This window comes from Vanellus vanellus (assembly GCF_965231255.1).
Source record: "Vanellus vanellus genome assembly, chromosome: 3".
NCBI lineage: Eukaryota > Metazoa > Chordata > Aves > Charadriiformes > Charadriidae > Vanellus > Vanellus vanellus.
Genome location: NC_138907.1, coordinates 106,217,369 through 106,238,690, shown reverse-complemented (window position 1 = coordinate 106,238,690; position 21,322 = coordinate 106,217,369). Strand labels below are relative to the sequence as shown.

At 39.4% G+C, this 21,322-nt stretch overlaps 1 protein-coding gene across 1 annotated transcript in view; it reads left to right on the top strand.

Moving 5' to 3' along the window:
- DLGAP2 (DLG associated protein 2) overlaps positions 1–21,322 on the top strand; it is a gene marked incomplete at its 3' end in the record, with an annotated part of 389,377 nt that overhangs the window by 345,197 nt on the left and 22,858 nt on the right. The window contains exon 8 of the mRNA XM_082481806.1: positions 12,516–12,865. Within this exon, the coding sequence (XP_082337932.1) occupies positions 12,516–12,865 (350 nt within the window). The remainder of the gene's footprint in view (positions 1–12,515; positions 12,866–21,322) is intronic.

Genomic DNA, 21,322 nt, shown 5'->3' with positions numbered 1-21,322 from the left:
CTTCATGCTCACCATTTACAAATGTACTTCTCCCGAGGGACATTATTTCTACCTTGCAAAATTGCCTTTTCCAGGAGAACAGAATACTAGTGGGCAGCTGGCACCCAAATCCTTCCCAATAACAGAGGCATCTGAAGGTAGAGACAGAGCAAGTTCTTCACTATTTAAATAAAGCCATATCTATGCTTCAGTGGAGCAGCACAGAAGTAAGAGAAAAGCTTTTATAGTTACCTTTAGTTTACTTCCAGCAACTTCTCAGTTTTGTTAATATAAAAATCCTCTTGGAATGCTTGCACATCTCTGCCAGCCTCTCAGCAACTCCCATCCTCTATTTTCACTTCCCTGAAATGGAGTTTCATCAAGAAAAGTTTATACTTAAGTCTCCATTTCTGTGTCAGGAATTTTATTCAGGCTCAGATCTACCCTAGAAGGGCAATTGGTAAACCTGATACTTAAAGCATCCTTGAAAGTTTTTTTCCAGAGGGCCAGAGAGGACCAGGCAATAAAATTGGTGACATTCCTAACCTTTGGCCAGACAAGTTAGTTAAATAGCGTGGAGGTTACCTCCAGATCAGGTCATCTAAACGTAGCTGCTTTCATGCAAAGCAGTTGTCTAAGTTCCCATGACAATAAATTCAGTTTACTTCAAAGATAATTTGCTGGTACCATTTGAGATATCATAGAATCATAGAATGGTTAGAGTCGGAAGGCACCCTAAAGATCATCTAGCTCCAACCCCCCTGCCATGAGCAGGGACCCGTCCCACCAGACCAGGTTGCTCAAAGCCCCATCCAGCCTGACCTTAAACACCTCCAGGGATGGGACATCTACAACTTTTCTGGACAACCTGTTCCAGTGTCTCATCACCCTCTAAGTAAAGGATTTCTTCCTAATATTTATTCTAAATCTACCCTATTCCAGTTTAAAACCATTGCCCCTCATCCACATGGGATCTACGAGGTAATTGCAGATGTAGGCTAGGCAGGGGCACCTAGGACCTCTAAAAAGATATTAGGTACCTATGTTTAGGTGAGTTTGACTCAGACTGAATACAGTGTATGGATCCTATTGTGCACCAACAGAGAGTCAACAAACCCCTACCTACACTGAGGTGTCTTACAGTCACCTGTAAGTCACCCCGATACTTACCAACAAACTCTGTACTCACTGTAAGGCCAAGGTTTAGTCTCAGTATATAGGCCATTAAAATACACACACTGGAAACACAGAGCAATCCAAGTAGCTCATTACTACTCCACAAGGGCAACTAGAGGACATCCAAACAGGGTTAAGGAAGATATTGAAGGGAGTAACCTATCACTTGGCTTTCTGAGGCTGAGGACAGAATATCAAGGACACATCAATGAGTCATGATTTTTATATGCATTTCTTCACCTTTTGGGATAGTTCTGTGTCCAGAAAAATACATATATTTCCTTTCTTTTTCTCCTTCCCCCAATGGAAAAAACCGTAAAAATTTCAGTCATAAAAATTCATCTCACCTAATACGTATATCTAAAATATAGCTGTCAAAGGCAGTCACATTAATGTCCTATAATAGTCAATGAAATGTGATTTATCTCCTTTAGGATTGGTATCTGTTATGAAAGAACTTGTCCTCTGGACGTCCCTATTTCTCTCTGTTGCCTATAAAAATAGTCTACAAAGATAGCATAGTATAGCTAGCTAACTTATAAATCTGAGGTAAAAGTCAGGCCTATTCAAATTGCATTATAGGATGAAAGCGAAGATTAAATCCTGGTCCCACTGAAAACAAGGATGACTGAGAGAGCCATGGTCTGACTTACGGGGTTGAGAGCTCAAAACCCAGACGCGTCATTTGCTGTGCCTAAATACAGGGCTGGCAGCCTGCAAGTACCTTCCTGAGCACAGGTTTGGACACTGATACTGATTCCATCTGCATCTTGGGTAAAAAAATTTCTTGATTTGACTGTTGCCTATATTGTTACCAATCTCAGAAGTGCACTCTGAGATTACGTCCAGCTCTCTGTGGATTAGAACAATGATTTAAAGGTATTAGATTATCTTTAATTAAAATGTTTTGTAATCACTTAAATTCTTTAATGTGGGACCATTATCGTAATGCACTGTTAAAATTATTCTACTGTGCGACACTTCCTTAAGATTAAGTGATCAAATTGTTTTTCTCATCCTATTCAGTTTAGAATTCCTTACTGTAAGTTAAAGAAAATCACAAGTTGCACATAGTTACTGTAAGAATGAGAAGAGAAAATATACAAACAAAACCAACAATAAGCATACATAATATGTCTGTGAGTGGGTTTAGGAAGCTGATGGAAATTATTTGACTTGAGTGATAAGGGTACCTGGGAGTTCAAAATGAGATCTATTATTTTTTTTTTAGGTACAGATTTACAGCAATATTGGTTTGATTCTACTGAAAAACATTTTCAGATTTTCTGTTTTATTTCAGTGTGAAAAGACTAGCCCAGTAAGAGTGACTCTTAGCTTTTGGAGCTCTTTTGCTCTTTGTCACTTGCTGCTTTGATGATGTGACAAATGCAATCTGTATCCCTGAAAAGCTGCACATATAATCTGTAAATGGAGTATAGTTAAAGGTATATTTTTCCTTCCTGCAACTGAAAAACAGAGTTGTTTTTTTTTACTGCAACTTCAGTATTTTGGAGGCACATAGGAACTGTTGAGAAGAGCAAAACAGCTGTCAGCACTTTGCTTTGCCGTCTACAGGATGCTGGTTAGGCTATAATTTCTTGCTAATGAACAGATCTAAAATAGAACCCTTTGTAACTAGTCCATCAGCAATCCATGAGGTTTGTGTTGCCCACATCTCTTTTAACTTTGGCAAAGGCTTACAGCTTCTGACCTTGATGTCTTGTTTGATTTGCATTTCTGTTTTGAGACTAACATTAATTACACTGTCAAAACAGATTTTATCGTTTACGTAACATGGGCTGCCTACAGACCTAAGTTTCCTCAATATGGAGGTAACAACTTACGCACTGAATGACTTGATTACAGTAATTCCTTTTATACTGTTCTCCTCCTGGGAGATTGTAGTGTGTACTTAGACTCCAGCTTTTTTCCAAATTTAGCGGTCATTTCCACTTAATTGTTAGTTTCCTGTACAAAATCAGATAGATGTACAAAACTCAAGCCTAAAAGGATCTACTCTGAATATTGAGTCTAACCTGATGCGCACACAGGTTTAAAAAAAAAATAAATAAAATCAACTCATCCAGTAATTTTGCCTTAACCCAGTAAATTCTGATTGAGGTTACGTGTCATGCTAATGATTTCAGTCTTTTTTCTCAAGTGCTATATAGGTCCTGTTTAGCAGAGGCATGTCAAAACCAGATGCTGCTTAACAAATAGCATTTTGTATGGGATTCATATGACAGCTGTGTCTCAGTGACATGTTATTTTGAAAAGCTCTTTAAAAAAGTCATATATAAGAAGCACAAATCTTGCCTATGTGAATAATATGTTATGATAATGGTCCAGATCCTGAGTTTACATGAATTGGTCTGATTCCACTGACTTCAGCATCAACAACTCGAGTGGGATTAACAGCATGGTCTAGCCCAGTGCCTAAAACTGTGCAATCAATTTAAAACTACAGAAATAGAGGTTTGCTTTTAATACATCTGTGGAGCTACAAAGGAACCTGGGGCCAAACTATTACTAGCTGCTATGCAGTAGCTCCAGCAGAAGAGATCAAGGATCAGGAAATTAGGATTCAGTCATTAATGCAGGCAAATTCCACACAGGTTTGCTTTAAGAGCCAGCTCATGGGGGATGTGGAGCAGAGGAGATGAAGCTCCCACCTTTCCAATGAATGCAGGTAACAGAAGACGGGAGAGGTCATGTCCCAACACATACCAAAGTCCTACCAGTGCTGTCACAGGGACAGAGCACTTGGCTGGAGTTTATCTCACCCCTTTAGGCGTTTTAAAATTATATGTCCTGATCTGAGTTGGTTGTCCTTGATTCCCTTTATGGTTGATGGATAAAAGTAGGCACCTGCACAGGATGATTCATTTCCTGGTAAAATAAGCATCTAAGATGGGTGAGAATTGCCCCCAGAATTGCTTATTTTTCTCCCAGTAATTCTAAAAGAGATCAGACAACTAAATTAGACTTGGATGACTGTTTTTTAAGTGACTAATGTGAGGTGAGATGGATTCCCATTTATAGTTCTCAAATTCTGACTATGTCTTGAAGATATGGCATAATTCATTGTTACTAAAAGACCCTACTTAAGAAACTAGCACAGGATAAATGCAGCATTTTGCCCCCATGGACTATGGCAACATCAGACCATCAAGTAACATCTGACTGTAGGGTGTGACAAATACCCAGGTTTACCTAAACTTAATACATGCAAAATGACCCATCAAGAAAAAAGGTTAGAAAGTTATAGATACCTACCACTCAGACAATGTTTTGGGTTATGTAGTCCAAATAAAATGCAGACCGACATATAAAACTCATCTGGGTGTAAGCAGTCTTTCCAAGAAAATATCACAAAAATATCACTGAATATATCAGCTATTTTGTTCTGCATAATCTGGAAAGCCAGAGACAGGGTTTAGCGGTGGTTTTGGTAGTGTTACATTGACGGTTGGACTCGATGATCTTAAAGGTCCCTTCCAACCTAGACGATTCTATGATTCTTTTCATGGATATCCAAGCTCAAAGAGACTCTCTGTCTACTGAGAAACTGCTAGGTCCCTTGACTGGCTTGGATTCACTGGGCGGGGGGCTGAATGAGAAAAGGGAAGAAGCAGGAAGCTAGGTTAATAACTAAAGTAGCTCGCTGATTATGTTTGAGGGAAATTTATCTGAGATTCAATTAAAAGAATTAATTTATTTAAAAACAAAATTCTCTCTTGAAGTTCAAGCACAGTATGGCATTGGTAAGTTTTAATGACTATTTTTGCAAGGTTTGAATATCCTTACAGTTCAAAAAAACACTTTCATTGCCTTACAATGGAGAAACTCTTGAACATGGAAAGCCCTCAGAAATGACAGGGCCTTTCACTAGTGGAGCAGCAAGCAAAAGTGTGGACCTATACAGGGAGCAGCAAAGAAAAGGGCTGGAGGAATCTGGATTGTATGAGAATGTGATGTGTCTTCCTCACCTGCCCTACACTCATATACAGCTGACGTTTCAATTTAAGAGCAAAGTGGGTGTACTGAGAAATATTTTGAAGGCCTCTGTGTCAGAAATAGTGTGGCCAGCAGGCCTAGGGAAGTGATCATCCCCCTGTACTCAGCACTGGTGAGGCCCCATCTTGAGTACTGTGTTCAGTTTCGGGCCCCTCACTGCAAGAAAGACATTGAGGTGTTGGAGCATGTCCAGAGGCTGGTGAAGGGTCTGGAGCACAAATCTTATGAGGAGTGGCTGAGGGAACTGGGGTGGTTTAGCCTGGAGAAAAGGAGGCCCAGGGGAGACCTTATTGCTCTCTACAACTACCCGAAAGGAGGTTGTAGAGAGGTGGGGGTCAATATCTTCTGCCAAGTAACAGGCAATAGGACAAGAGGAAATGGCCTCAGTTGCACCTGGGGAGTTTAGACTGGATATTAGGAAAAATTTCTTCACACAAAGGGTTGTCAAGCATTGGAAGAGGCTGTCCAGGGAAATGGTTGAGTCACCATCCCTGGAGGTATTTAAAAGACATGTAGATGTGGTGCTGAGGGACATAGTTTCTTAGTGGACTTGGCAGTGTTAGGTTAATGGTTGGACTCAATGATCTTAAAGGTCTTTTCCAACATAATCGATTCTATGACTTGCATTTACATTCAGTTAGCACTGCCTGGAGTCAGGTAATGGAGAAAAACATTTTTTTTTCTCTGCAGAATCTGAGCACATAGTGCTCCAGCATTGAGAAGAGAAAGCAGGCCCCAAGTCACCAGTGTAGGCCCTTGAGGTGGCCACTGATGCACACATCGAAACAGCAGACTTGGATCCAAACAGGCTAATTTACCTTAACCTTTTCCCCTCATTCTACCTGATCACTTTTTCTTAATTGAGTAGCCAGAGGCTACAGATGTCCAAACTAAGCATTTCTAAATCGTCTTGTTATGACTGAACTTTAAAGGTATTACTGATCCGAGAAGGAACCCCCTTTCTAACATTTTAAAATTTGACTTTATGAAAAGCCAGATTTCCTTTGTAAAAATTAAACTGTCCTGTTTTGACATGACAGTCTTTGTTTAATGGTCTTTTTAGAGTCTGTGTTTGGCATTGGAGACTAGTGTATAAAGGAAGTTGACAATAGGCATATACAAAAAGATATATCCCAACTTCCTCTCTTAAACAGGGACTTGTATTCTAATTTTTGACATCCATGGCTTCATAGAAAGATCGTCAGAGTTCATTATTCTTGTAGGAAATAAACTCTTCTAGTGGCTGAGATTTTTTTTCTCAAAAGTCCTTTTTGAATTCTTAGTGGTCTTTTAATGTTCACCATTCTTTGTTTTAAGAAGTTACTGTTATGCATCCATACGTACATTTTTATTTTAAGAGTAGCTCAGAGGTCCTGATGACCATAATGGAGCATAGCGAAGAGATTTCAGGGCATTTCAAGGACAGCCATTTTAGCTGGGACTGTAAAAACCTTTGGCTAGAACAGTATTCATGATGGTCAAAAGACTATACCAGTAACTGAGTACTCTTTTCGTATAGGTTTAGATTTAACTGTGGCCTTTTATTATGAAAAGATCTCTTTTTCGTCTTCTGAAATGGTGTCAGGTAGCATTCACCTTCCCTGTGCAAAACACAGGATCTAGCGTCAGCCTGGGAGTCTGCACAGTGTTTCTCTTGGTGCTGTGGTTCCTCAGAGAAGCCCTGTCTGCCTGCAGCAACATGCCCCAGGGGGCTCTGCCTCCAGGGCAACCCCATACTCCCTGAAGAGTAATTATCCTCCTTCTGAATAAACCTCCTTGCAAAACAGCAAATCTAGTTTACTCCTGCCATGTGTCATAAGGGACAACCGTTTCCTTTAATTGATGGTGCTTTCATGTAAATTCATCATCCAGTTAACTTTGTGATCTCAGCCTAAATAATGTTATTTTGACTAAGTGCTTAGTGGTTATATTGATTTGTAAAAACCCCTCAGGTGACTCTATCTTGCAAATGGACCAACAGCAGTGATTTATTAAAAGGCTGTCTTTTGAAAGGTGTTCTGAATGTCACCTACGGCCACTGATATTTCATCAAATATATCACGTCTCTCCTTCTGCCTTTTGTCTGTGAATCTCTACAGATAACCTGAAGGTATATCTAAATTGAATTATCTTAGTCATTTTATTTCTAGTATGAACTATGTTGGCACTGAAATATGGGTAGAGTTAACTGACTTATTTCTATGGCTGTAGCAACAGTAACCTTAAGCAAGTTGCGTCAAATGCAGTGTAGATTAAGAGGGATATTCTGCTTTCAGAGATATCAATTAAATAAATAAAAAATATCCCGTTACTTATGAATTATCAAGAAACTTTCCTTGGATTTCTATTGTATGTGTCCAAACCATCAAATTGCCAGTTCTCCCATGCTGGGCCTCTCTTCTTGGTTACACTGCAGTATTGCCATAATGCCTGGTACTCTGGTTCTTACTGGTGCTTCCTGGCTGGGATCACAAAGCACGTAAGAGAAATTAATGCGATTTACAGAACAGGTCGCTTGTAGCCATCTCTGTGCCAAATTCAACACTGATAGACAATCTTGTATATGTGAGGGTCATCTGCCAGTTAAGGTATGAAATGTAAGTCATGTGCTAGGAGAAGATAACTGGAGCTGGCATAAATGGGCGCTGCAGTCTTTACATGAAGGCATTGCCAAACAAAAATAAATTGACTTGTTACACTTTTTCCTGCCTGAGTGACAAATTAATGCATGTTATGCTGCCTTGCTACCTGCTCCTTTCTCCTAAACAATTTATACCTGGTTTTCATCATCGTTTAGTCTAGCCCGCTATGAAGCATCACAGAACTGTTTTGTTTTCTCTCCATGACTCTAACAACATCCTTCCTTAAAGGAAAATCCAGTGGAGCTGATTGCACGTGTTTGAGTTGAAGTGGGGCAAGTACCTGAACAGTTAATGCTTTGATTCAGATGGAAGTCTGAAATACCCGTATAGTTTAGAATTAGAACAGTTTTTTACCATTTTTATCCTTTTTGGTTGACGATCATAAGCTAACAGATGGAGATAGACTGTATCTTATGAGCTCCAAAAAATATTTTTCCTTCTTTATTAAAAAAAGGCAAAAAATAAATTCAGCTTTCTATATTAAGATAGCCTTGAATACAACTGGAAGGAGAAAATCAGTTTCTTTTTCATAATTCTTTCTGTGTTTAGTTTAAACATTAAAAAGATGTATTTACCTCTTGTGCCATCTACTTTCTTTTTCTTTGCATTTCAGAGCAGCTATAGATTTTGCAAATTGATTAACAGCGTGGCAGAAGACTCTTGCTTTTCCTTTGCTTGAGCCTCATTGCTCAGCAGCAGGATTGGTGAGAGAAGTATCAGGAGCGCCCAGCATACGCGTGCCAAAACTACTCAGAAAACAAAAGAAATCAGAAATCTGTGGTCATCTTCTGTGAGCCACAGAAACAACAGAAGATTACGCAGGATCTATGTTTTATATGTCGCAACATGAAGCGTGTCTCTGCTTCAACTGAAGTCCACAATTTAAGTCAGTCTAAAGTCGCACTGCAACAGCTCTGCCTTCCTGGTGCTCTGCTTTCGCGTGCCCCAATCCTCCCGCTCTGTTTCATCCCCGGCCACTGTGCCAGCTCTGACACCCGGCTTGTCCTGCTGTCACTGAAGACAAGGATCCTCCCTCCCAGTCTTCTTTTTCCCAGTTCAGGTCCAGTGCCCTGGATGGAGTTACTTGGGCAGTCCTTGGGCAGTGCTCGGTTCCCCGGGGCTGCGTTGCCCAGCACCAGCCCTCCCTGCGGGGACAGCAAAACCTGCCACAGCTCTGGAGTTTGTAGAATGATGGACCAAAAAGTGGGGAACACATGAAGCAGCGCTGAGGAGGTTTTATGTGCTTACTTTGAACTAATTACCACTAAGGCAAAGAAAATTTGCAAAGTAGCGAACGATGCAAAGCTGACAGGAGTTCCTGTCCATCAGCTTAAGAAGGGGATGATAAACGAAAAGGAAGTTCATTTTCCGTTAGGGAAAGGAAATGTTTCTTCCCATGTATAATACGTGGTATGCACGACTGCTAGGGTCAAGAATTGGACATGGTAGAAAAAGACATTATTGTTGATAACAGGATGTAATAATTAATGGAAAAAAATTTTGAAAGTGACATAAAATTTCATGTCTCAGACCTTAAGCCAATACTTAGAGACCTAAGACTAAGCACGAACAGTAAACTGTAGATTACAGGGTTACTTTTCTCCTTTAACAAGCCCTAATCTATTATGTAGTCATCTCTTAAGTTATCAAGCCATACTAAGTTTGTCTAAGACAAGTCTTGGTCACATTATTCATCTAAGTTATCCCATTTACTTCACTAGAACCACTTGAGTGATTAAAGCAAATAGAATTTGGTGGCAAGATTTGCCTCGCAAATTCACGCCTCCATCCTCTTGCCTGATTTTGTTAGTCTCCAATTAGTCCCAGATTTCTGCAGCTCTGAAACTGTTGTTCCAGATATGAACTCATTAACTGTGTAGAGGTGGATTTTTTTATTCCCTGCTCAACATTTGATCTCTGTGACTGTAGCTTAGAAATTAATCGGATTTCTTCCTGCCATATTTCACTGCAATTATGTAGCCAGTTTCTCATAAACTTTCAGTCTTTCTTCTGGTTTCTTCTCCTTCTTGAACATCTGTGTTTTTTTTAATTCCCATTTAGTGCTCATGATCTAATGCTTGCCAGAATACTGCAGTAACTGGTGATAAGTTGGTGGCTTTACGACATGTCACTCCACTAAAATAATCAGAAATTTCATAAAATATTCAATCCTAGGGAAAAAAGGAAAAAAAAAAAAAAAAAAAAAGACAAGTGACTGGTTGAGTTTTGAGTTTTGCCACAAGGAGAATTTTTCTTTTTCAGAAATGTAAATGAAGATTGAGTTAGCTATGAAGAGTTCCAACAGAAGTTTAACATTTATATTCATTAGACAGAGAAGTGATCTGCTGCCCAAGTAGTAGGGATATACTCACTTGTGATGTTTCATTATCACATTTACCATATGTTTCATTATTCACTGCTATTCTTTTGCATGAAGACAGACGGTAAAAAACAGTAAATTAGTTATAACAGTGATAATCTGTCTTAAGTTATAGGTAAAAATAGCTTCCTGTTCTGGATCTCACTCACCCTGTTTCACCCCATTGTCTCTATTTCTAATGTTTCCCAGCACTTTTGCTTGCATCTGCCTTTGCAGGGGGAAGGCGGGGGAGCAGTGTTATGGCAACTGTCTTAGTGGAAACATTCCTTAGAGCCACTGCTTGAGCTCATAAGACACCATCTTAATTTCCAAGCTTTACAGCTCTCCCTTCTTTCGTGAACTTTCTGTATTCCCTAAAGCATCTGAAAAATATTGGGTTTTTCTTTCTTCTTAACTGCCGGTTACAAAACTGACAGGAGATAAGATTGGTGATAGAACAACAAAACGGCACTTCAGAAAAAGCACACAGTCGCAGAATCTGAAGAGCGTGTTTTCACGTGTTTCACTCTGTTAGAGCAATTTAGCTCAGAGCAAGACTCTCTTTAAATCTCTACCAGAATTGAGCGGCATCGCTCAATTCAAAACATGCTTCAAATGAAGGTTTTTACTTCCTAGCTCTGCCTCGCTGTCTTTTTTTTTATGATCACCCCTTTATTTATGATTATCAAGAATCAAAATTTAAGAGTAGTTTTCTCTAGGCTCCCTTTTCCCACTGGCTAGCGTGGTGATACAGGCTCAGCAGTCCCAGGTGTTAACAAGTTCCTAAACTGGTCGCTTCTCTCCAGAGAGCTGCAATATGGCTTCATATCAAAAAGCACAACTGGAGAGGCGCTCCTCCTGACCTCATTGCTCGTTAGCCCATATTTGTATAATGGGAAGAGGAATTGTAGAATCCTTTTTGGACTCGAGTAACCCCAATTCCAAGGTTACCTGAGTCACTGTTGCAATGGCCCATGCATTTAACAACAGCAGAAAAAGGCAAACCTTTTGCTTAAGTCATTCATTATGTCGGTCTCTGCATGTATACGCTATGGTATTTCAGCATTAGTGATACAGGAAAACATAATAATTTTCTTTATCTTCCTGCAATTATACAAGAAATGAATTGGACCTGATTTTCCTGCTCAGGAATACAGAAAGCTGTATCACAATGCATTTTTGTACCAGTTGCTAATTTTATGAATTATGATTAATGTGCTTTGGGGAAAAAACACTTCCATAACAAAAATGCTCTTATTAGTACCAAAAATGTATAGTGGGCTTAGGCAATTGGAAAATTTAGCTGTATGATATTAATGACTAAGTATCTATCTCTATGAAATCTCTAAAATTTTATAAGGAAGCAGTATTTGCACAATTCTGCATCTGTAGAGCTTTCTTGGATGTTTTATTGAGCCTTTTGCTGCAAGACAGAATCTATGTTAAAACCAGCCTCAGACCTGCTCTGCACATCAGACTGAAAGTCTTAGTTCTGCTCACGTGCATCCGGTACTCCCAGTGTTTCAGACCCATTTTTATATCTATATTTCCATATTCTCTGCATTTAAGTATATCCCCCTTCAGTGTATGGTCTAAGGATTTAAGGCTTACTGCAGGATAATAGATAAGAAGTCACTACTTTCGGTATTACTTGTAGTTTTGATTGGTGTCCAAGTATCTAGTACCTTTGCATATATTATAACATTTTTTTGCATGCCTGGAATTTCCTTTTATTAATGGTATTGTGGATATTTTTAAAACATACGCTTCTTGTGTAAGTAGCCAGTCTTGCCTAATTCCAGCTGGTACACCTGGAAATATTTTTAAAGATGAAAGTGTGGCATACCATAAAGTAGAAGTTTCTGATTAATAGAATAATATTTTGTTCCAGTATATCGATGCTACTTTCTTAACACACTGTGTCAATACAGAGCCCACAGTTCAGGTGATAATGAGAGGAAAAAAGAAATATTCCTTTATTTCTCTTATCAGCTTTACCCGATATGGGAACAATCTCAGAAGCCCCAGTGTGTACCTACCCAGCACAAGTCTTAACACACACAAATCCTCACTAACTCTCTTTCATCTTCACCGTAATCTGGGACTCGCATTTCCTCCCCTTCCTTCCTGGTTGAAATAAAATGTTCTGTGGATACCCATCTGACTCTGAGAGACACTTTCAACTAATACTGAGGTTCACCAAAAGCACTATGTTGCACCTTTTTTAAGTAGCATAATCTTAATGATAAGGTGATTCCTGTTGTGAAGTTTCTATCAGATTAATCTTGCTTTCCCTTTTCTTTTTTTTTCTTTTCTTTTTTTTTTTTTAATTCTTTCCGTAGCTGTAACTTACACAAGTTACAAAAAAACACCGCCACCGGTACCCCCTCGTACCACTTCCAAGCCACTGATCTCAGTCACGGCACAGAGCAGCACAGAATCCACCCAGGACGCATATCACGACAGCCGGACTCAGAGGATTTCCCCGTGGCCGCAGGACGGGCGAGGGATGTACAACTCCACCGACAGTTTGGACAGTAACAAGGCCATGAATCTCGCCTTGGAAACTGCGGCTGCGCAGCGCCACGCCTCCGAGAGCCAGAGCACCTCGATACGAACCAGTGACAAGGCCATTTTAGTGTCAAAAGCAGAGGAGTTTCTTAAGAGTCGACGTTCCTCTATAGGGATCCAGGTAGCCTATCATTAACATCTATCTGTGATGAATTGCTTGCCTTCTTTCTGTAAATAGCATAGAATGAGTCATTCAGCTTCACCGGCTCTAATAATCTAACAAACAACCCCTGGCTGCTTAGCGTTAATTGTAATTCACATCATGGCAACGTGGCTCTGCAGAAAAGTCTTCGGCTAATATGCTGTACCTGGAAGGAAATGAATGAATAAATCTCTAGGGAGGTTACCTGTCATTAACACTTGATATGAAAATTATACTGCAGAGCTACAGGTGAACAGCATGTTCATCTCCTTCCCTCCATGAATTCACAGTCCTTTTTATAGAATTATGCCAGCTTTAAAATACTTGACTATTTTTTTCCATTATCTTTCTCTTTTGACCTTGGAAAATGTGCAATGCTGCTGGATCTTCAAGTTATTCTACCTAAAAAGAGTCCCCGTCCTTACTTTTAGTTGTGCTGGGAAGAAGGTACCAAGGAAGAGAAAGAAATATGCTGGTGCAGGTACAGCATAATTACAGATGGCGAGTAACGAAATAACATGAATAAACACAATCTTTGATCATTCCTTCATTTTTCCATCAAAAAACACAATATTTATTTTGCCTGACAAAACGTGTGTTGGACTGTGGAAAGCTCAGTCATGTTGTGTTGTTTCAGGCAAATGAAATAAGACGATTCCAAATGCAAATTTTGGTTGCTATTCCTTCTACTAAATGGAAAGCACTAGATGTATAGCAATGGTCATTTGTTCAAATCTCTAGGACATACCAAGTAGTAATAAAAATCAAAAAGTTGAACTTGCAAAGAATGCGAAGTCCTTTGAGACGCCGGAGTAGAGGAAAATTTAGGCTTATGTTCTGCTGAATATTTAATTTCAACAATGTGAATATCCCCTTTTACATCACTGGGTTCGCTTCTATGCTTAAAAATCTCTGCTTTTGCCAGATCAGCTACAGAGGAAATGTCATGTATTTTGACATAGTTAAAGGTATTGTGGAGACAGCGGCATAGATCTTGAGAATGTAATAGTCCGTGTAACAAAGCGCAGTGAGTGACTGTTCATCTACTAGGAAGTATATTATTTTCTTTAAAAACTAGTAATTCCATTTCCATTAATTTCAAAACACAGTCAGAGGAAAGTATTTGGGTTAAGCATGTCACAGCTACTGATTGAACATCACTGTTTAACATCTTAGCGTCGTATAATTTTGCTGTTCCACCACGTATTAGACTAATAGGAAGGCAAAGGCCTTGCCAGCAAGCTGCTTGTCCATTTCCCAGCATAAAAGTGTTTGCTTCTGCTTCTTTAGATGCAGAAGACTAGAACGCAATTTAACAGCAATGGTGAAATATTCAGATGGCTACTTTTCAAATGTTTGACAAAGTAATTAGTCTATCCTAAATTGTTCAGAGAAGAGGCTTAGCAGATAACAGTGAAAAGCTCGAAGGAGCAGCAAGTAATTCTTGGTACCTTTTAGCCCCTAACCTGAAACTTACTCTTCAGAAAGGAATAGTATCTAGTGCTGTTCTTATCTCTTCTTTACAGCAGCTGTGCACAGTGGTATTTAACAATGTTGGTGTCTCGCTTCAGTCAGTCCTGATATCTCAGCAATTAATTCTGAAACTTTGATTACATCACTTGATCCTGTTTCTGACTGCAGGTGATGACCAGTGCTTTTCACTGGGCTCTGACCCTTCTTGGTGTGTGGTGTGTTTAATAATATGTGGTTGTAATCCACAAAAACATCTGTGCAATGATTTCCATGGAGGCAGCGGATCCTCTGTAGCAACTTGTCATCTGATGCTTGGCCCGTAACACTGGTCCTCAGGTGCACACACTGAAAAAGGCAAATATTGTTTGCAACAGCAGGTTTTAGAAGGATGAGCTGTTTGTTATCTTTTGAGCAGTACAAACTGCTTGGTTGTATCATTTGGCGTTAGATAAGGTTAAAATTGCAAAATTACCCTCAACACAGTATCCTGCGAGCACGTTTTAGTTGTTTGGGGTTTTTTCTGCAGTAAGTTTCAAACTTCACATTAGCGTGAAGAATACCTTTCTGCAGCATTTCTAAGCAGAAAAGGCATTTTGTTGTATTTCTGTTGCCAGGTTTGTAAGGAATAAAAACACAGGGTAGAATATTCTTATTGCAAACTACATAAATAGTAATTTATGCCCCCAAAATACAGTTGAAGTATTTAATGTCTTTTAGACTTCTGCATCAAAGATCCTTAGAAAAGGATATTTTTTATTTGCACTTTTCCTTGATTGACTAAATGACTTGTTTTCTCATTAGCATGCCATGCCAGGCTAATGCATTGAATTTGCATTTATTTGCATTAATTTGCTATCAGGAGGGTTAATTTGTGCATTTTTTAATGTTTCATTCCTTTAACACATTGGTTTGAGAACGCTTGCCAGTGGAGCTTCATACAGGAGCAGGGAGGCACAAAGATAAAGAATGACCAGTGATGCCGTTTCATGTGGAACTACTCTGGACCCAGCTTAGGGCTCCCATGTCTTAGAATCATAGAATCGTCGTCTAGGTTGGAAGGGGCCTTTAAGATCATCGAGTCCAACCGTTAACCTAACACTGCCAAAACCACCACTAAACCATGTCCCTCAGCACCACATCTACACGTCTTTTAAATACCTCCAGGGTTACGACTCCACCACTTCCCTGGGCAGCCTGTTCCAGTGCTTGACAGACCTTTCGGTGAAGAACTTTTTCCTAATGTCCAATCTACGCCTCCCCTGGTGTAACTTGAGGCCATTTCCTCTTGTCCTATCGCTTGTTAGTTGGGAGAAGAGACTGACCCCCACCTCTCTACACCCTCCTTTCAGATAGTTGTAGAGAGCCATAAGGTCTCCCCTCAGCCTCTTCTTCTCCTGACTAAACCACCCCAGTACCCTCAGCTGCTCCTCATAAGACTTGTGCTCCAGACCCCTCACCAGCTTCATTGACCTTCTCTGGACAAACTCCAGCACCTCAATGTCTTTCTTGTAGTGAGGGGCCCAAAACTGGACACAGTACTCGAGGTGGGGCTTCACCAGTGCTGAGTACAGTGGGACAATCACTTCCCTAGTCCTGCTGGCCACACTGTTCCTGATACAGGCCAGGATGCCATTGGCCTTTGTTATATATTATTTGTGTAGTGTACATGTAATGAATAGAAGTCCTTTTAAAAAGTCCTGGCATACTAGACGTGCTCCATAGGATTGGTATTCGCATGCACAGGTAGCCCACGTTCCTTGGGGAGCATTGGACTCACTATGAAGATCAGCAGCACCCCATCTGCAGAGGCAGAGAACAGCACAGATATGGTAACCCACCTCATGGTATGTTAGCCCTATCCCAGGTTGGAATTTTGAACAAAAAAAAGCTTCAGAAACAAAGCTTTTCCAGAAAACAGCTGTTAGGTTGTAGGTTTTTCTTTCATTGCTGTATTTAAATCAAGAGGAATATTGTCAGACGTGTCAGTAGGCACTGGAAGAATGTTGATTCCTAAATTCAATTGAATTGCAAAATACTGATTCTGGGCTTAAAAATTTAGTCATCATTCTTAAGAATATATATATGGAAAAAAGAATAAAACTCTAGTAATACTAGTAGCTGTAGTCCTCGTATCTGTCTTCTATCATGACAGCAGAAGACTAATCACAGTGTTTGAATTAAAATGGAGGGTAGAGATTGTTTAGAGTAAAATAACCAGAGTCAAGAACAAGGTTATTGCTAATATATTTTCAGGGATTTTCCTTGCACCTTTGCACACACTTGTATATATGCTAATGATTAACATTCAAAAACTGCTCTAGTTATAAACCATTTCATATTAAAAACATTTGGATTGTAAAATATATGAGAAAACATGTCAAGAAATTGCTCCTTATTTATTTCAAGTATTTCAAAACATGCAGTCCTTTGTTTCTTCTCTATTTAAAAGACAGCAAGGCTTCTCAAAATTAACAGAAACCCCGGAAGTAGATGAGATGGAAACAAAAGTTTTAAGTGTGGAGGCTGATTCATGATGGCATTTTTGGAGATGAGTACTAATTGTAGCATAGAGAATGGACTCTGTCATCTTCATTTATCATCAGGAGATCATACTTCAAAATGTCAGGGTTTTTTTTAAGCTCCAGAATCTTCATTAAAGAAATTGTTCTTATAAATCAAAAGCTGTATTAAGGAGGATTAGTGCAATAAATTGCCTGCCGAATTTTTTGTGTCAAAAGGGGATCTTCATAATATTTATACATATATTTAATGAAGTTATTAACATCATATGGTAAAAACGTTGTTCAAGAAACTCTGCAGTGTCAAACTGGAATTTTCCTCTAAGGCAAAGCATTTTGTACCCACATGGCATACTTACTTGGATGAGCATCTACATTTTCTTTGTACTGTTTAGGTTATACCATCCTTGTCAGTGCTCTACTTCAGTGCACACATAGCAATCAAAAGAAATGCTCGCATTGGTTACACTGGTCTTTGGATCATAAATGATCCAAAGATTTAGAGGTAAGCGTTGTTCATTCTCCTCTTAAAATCACTGTCAGACTGTGCTTTTGTGAGTGAAGTGCGTGAGGTCCTTGGCCTGCAGAAGCCACTGAAAGTTTTGATAACACCTCTGTGGTACAGAGCCTATAACCTGGCCTATAGAGTTAACACTGACCTATACATACACACACACACACATATATATACGAGAGTCAGAATTCCCAGGCTTAGCCAGTTAGCAGAATTCCCAGCCGGTAGTTGCATTTCAGCCTCTTCATTTGTCAAAAAGCTTAGCAGCTGGAATTGTAGTTAAAACAAAGCTATGGTTATTTTAAAGCCATCTAATTTTTTACTCTTTTCATAAATTACTGTTGCTCGTTTTCTTAACTGCCATCTAATATAACAAAACATTCCAAGTGGAGAAGACACAGATTGCTGCCTAGCGGAATATTTGTTGGTTCAGAACAATTTGCTGCTTAGCATTAAATGCACCAAAAAAGTTATGAGCAGCCACTGCTGTGTGCGTTATTTTGTTGTTACCACCTCATATTAGCTTGACATGAATCCCGTTTCTAAACACTGGCCTGCATTTTTAGCAAAAAGTGCTTTCTTAAAAGACCAGCGGAAGTTTTGAACTGGTTGTAGGATATTCTGTGGTAATTAGCACTTACTGTGCCATGCACCGTATTTGAGTAGTCCAGATGTTCTGCTGGGAAGTAGTGGAGTAACAAACTGGAGCCCTGTGGTGAGGCACAAAAAAATCATTAAAGTATGAAAGTGTAGGCTTATTTTGGTGTGTTTCTAAAAGTTATTTTGAAAGAGTATATGTTTTTTGGCTGATAAAAGTATTCCATCAGTTAAGGAAAGCAGTAGCTGTTAGTACTGTAGTTTTATTTGAAGTATTTTTCCTACTTTGAAGTCACTGCATACAAATGAGATCTCCCTGTACCTAAGAATGGTTATCTGCATTCAGAATTACATGTACTTGATCTAGTGTCAAATATAGTGTTTTCTTCCTTTTTTTACTCTTGTTATCAGTGAGAAGCCTATGCAAGAGAGGAAAGGTGAATTATTTCCCTTCCTGTGCATCGTCGGAGAGATTGTTTATTAAATTCTAATTATAGAACAAATCGGTTACAGCAGCAAAAACCCATTGAGGGCAGTGAAGTTGCATGGGGAGAGATAATGTGGCCTGAAGGACTCTTATTACTGATGCTTATGAGAGAGAACCAAAAGGCACCAGGTTAAAATCTGTTTTCTTATGCACTGAATATATTAACTTCAAGCCTCCCTTAGCAACAGTATGTATGGAAGCTTAAACTGGAATTTTTAGGGCATTGCAATGTTATGTTGCAGTGCTCATGTTTAAGAGCAGAATAATACTTTAATACAGAAATAAAGGTTGCTTTTCAGTAGTTAAAATTATCAGAGAAAAAAAGCTCAGTAAATACTTTGAAGGAATAATTTAGTCAGTTCATGCATCCTTTTCTAGAATGAGTGCCTATAAACAAACCAAGATTGGTTATAACAAGCATGTTATTTGCAATAGTGATTTGCATTTATTCAAATAATTTTGTGTTAATAAAATTTACTTGTGGATCATTTATTACCAAGTGAGTGCCAGTATCTGATAATTAGGTTTCAAATTTTCAGCTAGATCGGTCAGTAGTGACTGATCACAAAGGATTCATAGTATTGTCTGCTCCTTGTATTGGCAGCAAAAAACATGAAGGGGAGTGTTTTGCCTTTGTGAAATTTTGCCTTTGCTCCATTACCTTTACTGTTAATATTATAAGCCTTATGGGCATATTATAAGCCCATAAACCAACATTTTTCACGGCGTAAAGTGACAAATTTTAAAGAAGTTTCAGTTCTTTGTTTGCAAGGAGAGAGGAAGATGACCTGCTATATTAGATCTATTCCTCTTCTTTCTTCTGCTTTTGGTCAGTGTCTGGCTATTTTTCTGTTTCCTCTTCTCTATGAGTCTCCCTCATAACCAGATAGATATATAATATGTCACATTATTTTGCTTTATTGAGATTGTGGGCAGATTTGCAAATATTAAGGCTTTTAGAACCCATGCAAGTATTAAAGAAATAATGAATCACGGAGAATAACAACAGATTTATTAAGACTTATTTGAGTTTCCAGAGCCACACAATCAAACCAAATGTATTACTTTTTCTTCTCTGCTCATTTGAATCTAGCCTGGCCAATCTGATTAAATCTAAAGAGTTTCCTGCTGTCTTCTAGCAGGAGTCTTTATAATATCTGTCATTCAGAAATGCAATTTATTTGTCCATTTGTTTCTTTGTGAGTGCAAATTATTTTGTTATTTCCCACTTTTACTTGTGTTGGCATTTGCCTCCATTTTCCAGATCTATTTTTTTTTGTTGGTTGTTACAATATTTGCAGTCCTAGATTGCACACACACACAAAAAAATTGGCATTCTCCTACTGTTACAAGGCACAGTGAGGAAATGAAAGCATTAAAATATGAAGGCAATCGCGGGGTCATTTAGTCAATGTCAGCCTTGGCAAGCTGGAGGGAAGGATAATTTGAAAGAGTTTATATTTAGAGATAACTAATGTCATTTTTATTTTGATACCTGGGCCATCATTTTCCTGATAATTTTGTTTTGAATAAAATTTTAGAGCAGATTACTTCATTTATGCCTCTAAATTCTAGGTGTCAATTGCATATTGGGCAAATTATTCAGGATATACTTCTAGGTGAAATACCAATAAGAAAGCATTTGAAAACGGGTAGATGAAAAAGGCTTTTCCTCGCTGTGTTGCATCAGTGGAAAGATACCAGCCCATCCAAAATATAAAAGGGAAATCTGCCTCCACACATCAGTAGCAGAGCTCGAAAGGAGACCTGCTATCTGTTACTAAACCAAACAATGTAGGTGGCAAAAGCAGATACGCTTTTGATATGCAATACGGAAGAAAAGTGTGTGTTGCCAGTCTGCCCGCTTTGTTCTACCAACATCAATTGGCCAAATCGATGTTATCCTTAGGGACCTTTCCTTGTTTATATCTTTAGACCATCATGTTTCCAACAGCACTATGTCTGAGATGCTGAGGTATCCTTGTGGAAGGCAAAAGTCTCTTCTCTGTCCAGGCTCACCTGTCCTGGTTTGAGGACGTGCCACGACATCACCTCCACAGTGTTACTAGCTGTATGTTAGTCCTGCAAGTATGATACCATTGACCATCCTTAGCCTATTTCCGTGGCCAGCAATCTGGCCTCCACATTGTCTCCTGGGACTCGTTCAGTAGGTCCCAAGGAACACAGGATGTAGAAACGGTCATCCTAAGGATATCACTCTGTGAAGGAAGTGCAGGGCTTTAGAAGGAACTGAAAGCAAAGACTGACACATGGGGAGATGTCAGCTTGGTTTCTTTTGTCTGACGTCAGCTCAGGTCTGGTCTGACACACAATGTCCTGTTGCTCCATGCTGAGCCAGGTGAGAAAGCAGGAGGCCCTGATGAATCCTGTGTCCCCATCTGCTCAGCTTCTTCAGCCTGGACACCTGCAAAACTCTTTTGCCTTGTCAAACCTTCAGGCTTATCAAACCTGGAGCCTGTGCCCGCATCACTGACACCATCATCTGGAGCTGCAGTTCATCCAAACAAGGTCAAAGATCTTGGTCAACAATCTCACAAGCAGAAGTAATGATGTTGATCCTTTCCTGGGACCCAGTGCAATAGAATCATAGAATAGAATAGAATCATAGAATGGTTTGGTTTGGAAGAGATCTTAAAGATCATCTAGTTCCAACCCCCCCTGCCATGGGCAGGGACACCCTGCACTAGACCAAGTTGCTCGAAGCCCCATCCAGCCTGGCCTTGAACACTTCCAGGGATGGGGCATCCACAACTTCCCCTGTTCCAGTGTCTCACCACCCTCACAGTAAAGAATTTCTTCCTAATAGCTAATCTAAATCTACTCTC